The sequence below is a fragment of the Rutidosis leptorrhynchoides genome, chromosome 8 (genome assembly GCF_046630445.1).
Source record: "Rutidosis leptorrhynchoides isolate AG116_Rl617_1_P2 chromosome 8, CSIRO_AGI_Rlap_v1, whole genome shotgun sequence".
In the NCBI taxonomy this organism is placed as follows: Eukaryota; Viridiplantae; Streptophyta; class Magnoliopsida; order Asterales; family Asteraceae; genus Rutidosis; species Rutidosis leptorrhynchoides.
In genome coordinates this window covers 13,722,868-13,728,607 of record NC_092340.1, presented here as the reverse complement: position 1 = coordinate 13,728,607, position 5,740 = coordinate 13,722,868, and the positions used below count along the sequence as shown (strand labels likewise).

At 35.1% G+C, this 5,740-nt stretch overlaps 1 protein-coding gene across 2 annotated transcripts; it reads left to right on the top strand.

Moving 5' to 3' along the window:
• Positions 1–1,724: 1,724 nt before the first annotated feature.
• Positions 1,725–4,126, top strand: LOC139862737 (zinc finger BED domain-containing protein RICESLEEPER 2-like). 2 transcript variants are annotated; one of them, XM_071851363.1, is made up of 4 exons: positions 1,725–1,855; positions 1,975–3,633; positions 3,721–3,820; positions 3,915–4,126. In XM_071851363.1, the coding sequence occupies exons 2-3, from the start codon at positions 2,919–2,921 to the stop codon at positions 3,759–3,761; spliced, it is 756 nt and encodes a 251-aa protein (XP_071707464.1). In that variant the 5' UTR covers positions 1,725–1,855; positions 1,975–2,918; the 3' UTR covers positions 3,762–3,820; positions 3,915–4,126. The 2 variants fall into 2 exon arrangements, with proteins under 2 accessions (XP_071707464.1, XP_071707463.1); XM_071851362.1 differs by having other exon boundaries at positions 3,892–4,126.
• The last annotated feature ends 1,614 nt before the right edge of the window (positions 4,127–5,740 follow it).

Below are 5,740 nucleotides of genomic sequence, written 5' to 3'. Positions count from 1 at the left end.
TCGTTCTTTAGAAAGAGCTTCAAACATGCAACATAAAGAAGCATGTTATGTCTACGGGTTAGTAATGTTCGCTTCTCACCAAATTGAGAAAAAGAACATAGGATTATAACTAATAAATAAAACATTCCCACAAGTGACGGATTCGCTAGTTGGGGTGATAAACAAGGTTTTTAGATTGTTACGGGGCTGTTGGGCATTACGTAACCCCCGTCCTTTTAACGACGTTACAACATGCTGCCTAGCCAACGGTCACAACGGTTATTTTCCACAAGACCAAGGATGGGAAATAATACTAGTAAAACCCGAATGCATGACTTGTTTCTGGACTTATGAATTACGTGTCTTTATTGCCTTTGCTGAACGACTTGCGTATTAACTAGAAATGTCTTCACAACTACCTTGTATCAAAGTTATTGTGTACTATATTTCATGCTATATGTATAATAGCGGTATTGTAAGTTTGTAAAAATTGTATAAAAGTTTGAACGCGAAATATTATGATCAGTTTTTTATATAGAATTGTAGTAGTTGAATGGTATATTAGCTACTAAGTATGAACTTAACGGGTAGGTAGTACCTAAATTAAAACTTATAAAACGCTAATATGAAGAAAAAGCTTTTATAAATAAGTTCATATTATGCTACGAAATACTATTAACTACTCTTAATACTCTATATGATTAACTTAATTCTTTTGGCTATTTTTGAAGGAAATGGCACCAACTACTCGACACACCATGAATATGAGCGAAGAAGAATTCCGTACCTTTCTTGCTGCGAACATAGCCGCAGTGCAGGCCGCAATGCAAAATAACAACAATAACTCCGGATCTAGCAGTGGAACTAATTCCACAAGAAATCGTGTAGGATGCTCCTACAAAGAATTCACTGCCTGTAAACCTTTGGAATTTGATGGAACCGAAGGACCAATCGGATTGAAACGGTGGACCGAGAAGGTTGAATTGGTGTTTGCCATAAGTAAATGTACTGAAGAAGACAAAGTAAAGTATGCTACGCATACCTTCACGGGTACTGCATTAACATGGTGGAACACCTACCTCGAGCAGCTGGGACAAGATGCTGCTTACACACTACCGTGGTTAGCATTCAAGCACTTGATGAATGAGCAGTATCGTCCCAGAAACGAGGTTAATAAGCTCAAGGTAGAGCTTAGAGAGTTACAAACACAAGGAATTGATATTGCCACGTACGAACGACGATTCACAGAGTTGTGCCTATTGTGTCCGGTAGGGGTGTTCAACGAACCGTTTAAACTGGCCAAACCGGCCAAACCGGGGTATTTGGTTTGGTTTGGCCGGTTTGAGTTATTAGATCACCGTCCGACAGTTTTAGTTTTGACAAAACCGGGTTCTCTGGTCCGACTACAGTTTGAGAAAAAAATTAACAGTTAAAACCGGACCGGACCGTCAATATATATATATATATATATATATATATATATATATATATATATATATATATATATATATATATATATATATATATATATATATATATAACACATACTGGTTTAAATGGTATACATTAGCAATTATCTTCTGCTATATTTTTAGTTGGACTATATACTAAGCCCACTTGGTAAAAATAACACATGCTTGACGCATAACATTAAATTTAATTATTTATTAATGATCATTATAAAGTTACTGTACTAGATATTTTGATCAGATTTTTATATATCTCAACGACTCAACCTACCTTACGTCTTCCCCATTCATTATTACTTCACCTCTTTTACACTCAAAGATCACTCCACAACTTTTTCATCAAGATCATCAACCTAAATCCTCCATCAACGATTCATCTTAAATCATTCATCATCTTTGCTTATTTTGTAAGTATAAAGCATATCTATATGTTACTTTTTCAATGCTTCTAAAATTTTATTTTACAATTTATTCTCGTATAGTGATGTTCATGACCTCTTGTTCTTTGTGTCTATTGTCACTATAGCTTTTGCATCAAACATGACAAACAAAGATGACTTTATTGATATAGAAGATGATGCTGAGATGGAGCCTAAAGCTCCCAATCCTAGAATGGCAGCTATTGGTGAACTTCCATTTAGGTTTGTTCAAAAAGAAGGCTTTATTTATTTATAACAGCCTAAGTTTGATTTATATGGATGGGTTACAATTGCAAGGGATGTTAGGTCATTTTATGAGGAAGAAAAGAAAAATCTAAAAGATATGTTTAAAAACTTTTCACAACAAATATGTCTTACAACTGATTCATGGACATCGAATCAAAATATCAATTATGTGGTTTTGACGGCCCATTATATTGATGATGATTGGGAATTGCAAAAGCGAATTATAAGTTTTGAAATAATTTCTAATCAAAAGGGCGAGACCATTGGGAAAATGGTTGAGGCATGTTTGATTGCTTGGGGTATTGAAAGAGTTTTAACAATAACCGTGGATAACGCAAGTTGTAATGATGTGGCACTTACTTATATGAAAAAAAAGATATGTAATTGGGGCAAAGCGATACTAAATTGTGATTATTTGCACATGAGGTGTTGTGCTCACATGTTGAACTTAATTGTGATTAGTGGTTTGAAAGCCTATGATAAATCTATTAAAGTGATCAGAAATGCAGTGAAATATGTTAGATCATCACCATCAAGGTTGAACAAGTTTAAGCAATGTGTGGAAGATTAAAATTTAGATGTAGGTGGAAGTGTCTTGTTAGATGATCCTACTAGGTGGAACTCTACTTTTTTAATGTTGGAATCAGCTATAAAGTATAGGAAGGCATTTGAGAGAATGAAAGATGATTCACAATACTTTAGATACTTTATAGTAGCTTCAAGCTTAGAAAATGAAGAAGCTAATCAAAATGAAAGTAGAATAGGGCCACCTTGTAGTCAAGATTGGGACGAGGCATAAAACTTGATGACGTTTTTGGAGTTATTTGTTGTGGTCACCAAACGATTTTCGAGATCATTGTATGTTACTTCAAATACGTGTTTCCATGATTTTTTCACCATCTACACTCACATAACTACTTTCATTGAAGATGTTGATCCAAAGTTAAGTCACATGGCTTGTGACATGAAATTAAATTTTGATAATTATTGGGGTGAATTGGAGAACGTCAATCCATTGTTGTTTGTTGCTGTGGTACTTGATCCTCGTTATAAAAAACAGTATGTTGATTGGAGTTTTGAGAAAATGTATGGTATAAATGATGTGTCAAATAAGATGAAAAAAAGTGTAACTAAAATTTTGAAAAACATGTTTGATCATTATTCTGCACAAGATTCTGAAGGTGAAAAATATGAACTAGATAAATATTTAAAAGAAGAAAGAGTGAGTATGGATGGAGATTTTGACTTGTTAGTTTGGTGGAAATTGAATTCGACAAAGTATAAAGTTTTATCACAGGTTGCAAAGGATGTGCTAGCTATTCCTGTTTCTACCGTTTCTTCACAATCGGTGTTTAAGACAGGCGGTCGAGTTTTGAGTACTTTCAAAAGTAGTCTTACTTTAAAAATGGTACAATCACTCATATGTTCACAAAACTGGTTGAAGAGTAAAGTTACACAAGAAAGAGTTGATATTCAAGGTGCTTTGCAAGATATTGAAGATCTCGAAGATATTGATAATGGTATGATGCTGTGTTATTTAAACTACATGTTAATTAATTGGTTTTTGTTTTTTTACTAACAAGATATGATGTTGCCTCTTATATTAGATTTTGCAATCCTTGTTGATTTTCCTACTGATCATATCTAATGATATCACAAAACGCATTTGGAATTTGGATGCCTTGCTTTTGGAGAGTGATTTTAATGGTAATGTTTTATTGATCTTTTATTATTATTAGTATATAATAATAATAAAATTTACTTATCATTGATCACAGATTTTGTATTCCATGTTGTGAAGAATTAAAGATGCAAAGTGGAATTGAAGAATCGAAGCCTTGGAAGTTTTTAATAGTAGCACTCTTTTGGATTTTGACTTTTGGTATCTAGAATAGTTTTTGAAAACTCAAGATATGTAAATAACTCGCTGGGACCTTGTTTGTCTTTTGATTTTTTGAAGTAGTAAACTTTCTCTTGTAACTTCAGATCTAGTGGCATATGCATTTATATCTATCTTCTATGGGAAATAAAAAGAAAGAAAAACTCAAAACCGTTAAACCGGTTAAACCGGACCGTCCCAAACCAGACCAAACCGTCCAGTAAGACAACTTACTTGGTTTAGTCTGGTTTAATAAATGTTGAAACCGTGAATGTCGGTTTGGTTTGAAATTTTGTCCAAACCGGACCGTGAACACCCCTAGTGTCCGGGAGCGTTCGAATATGAAGAAGAGAAAATTGACGCATTTGTAAAAGGGTTACCAGAAAAAATTCAAGAAGATGTGAGTTCACACGAGCCTGCCTCCATACAAAAGGCAAGTCGAATGGCTCATAAACTCATCAATTAGTTTGAGGGAAGAATTAAAGAGCAGGCGGTCGAAGAAGCCAACACGAAACAAGTCAAGAGGAAGTGGGAAGAAAACAGTGACAAAAGTCACCAACAAAACAACAGTAACTATCGATTCAACAACCAGCACAGCAATCACAACTACAATCGCCCCATTTTTCGCAAAAACAAACGCAACAACAACTATCCCAACAACAACAACAACCACAATAACCGTCCTAACAACAATAACAATCGCAACAACAACCAAATCAATAACAACAATGGCAACAACAACCAGAACAATAAATGTCTAAGGTGTGGAGGGTATCATCCAGATAAGTTCTGTGTAGTAGTGTGTACCAAGTGTAACAGAACTGGACATAGTGTAATGAAGTGTGATGTCTATGGACCAAAGGCATATAAAAATAACAGAACAAATAATTCCATTATTTGTTACGGATGCGAAAAGCCGGGCCATTTCAGCAAAGCATGCCTTAATCAAGGAAATAATAATGGGCAAGGCCGTGGACGAGTCTTCAACATTAATTCGGCAGAAGCGCAGGAAGACCCGGAGCTTGTTACGGGTACGTTTCTTATTGACGATAAATCTGCTTATGTTTTATTTGATTCGGGTGCGGATAGAAGCTATATGAGTAGAGATTTTTGTGCCAAATTAAATTCTCCATTAATGCCTTTGGATAATAAATTTTTACTCGAATTAGCAAACGGTAAACTAATTACAGCAGATAAAGTATGTCGGGATAGAGAAATTAAACTGGTTGACAAAACGTTTAAGATTGACTTAATACCAGTCAAGTTAGGGAGTTTTGACGTAATAATTGACATGGACTAGTTGAAAAAGGTAAGAGCAGAAGTCGTTTGTTACAAAAATGCGATTCGCATTATGCGCAAAAAAGGAAAACCTTTAATGGTGTACGGAGAAAAGAACAACGCGAAGTTAAATCTTATTAGTAGTTTGAAGGGGCAAAAACTAATAAGAAAAGGTTGCTTTGTCATTCTAACACACATCGAAGAAGTCAAACCTGAAGAAAAGAACATCAGTGATGTTCCCGTCACAAAAGAATTTCCCGACGTATTTTTGAAAGAATTACCGGGACTACCCCCACATAAATCCGTTGAATTCCAAATAGATCTTATACTGGGAGCTGCACCAATAGCTCGTGCTCCTTACAGACTCACACCCAGCTAAATGCAGGAATTACAAAGTCAACTACAAGAACTGTTAGTACGTGGTTTCATTCGACCAAGCACATCACCGTGGGGAGCTCCTGTTTTGTTTG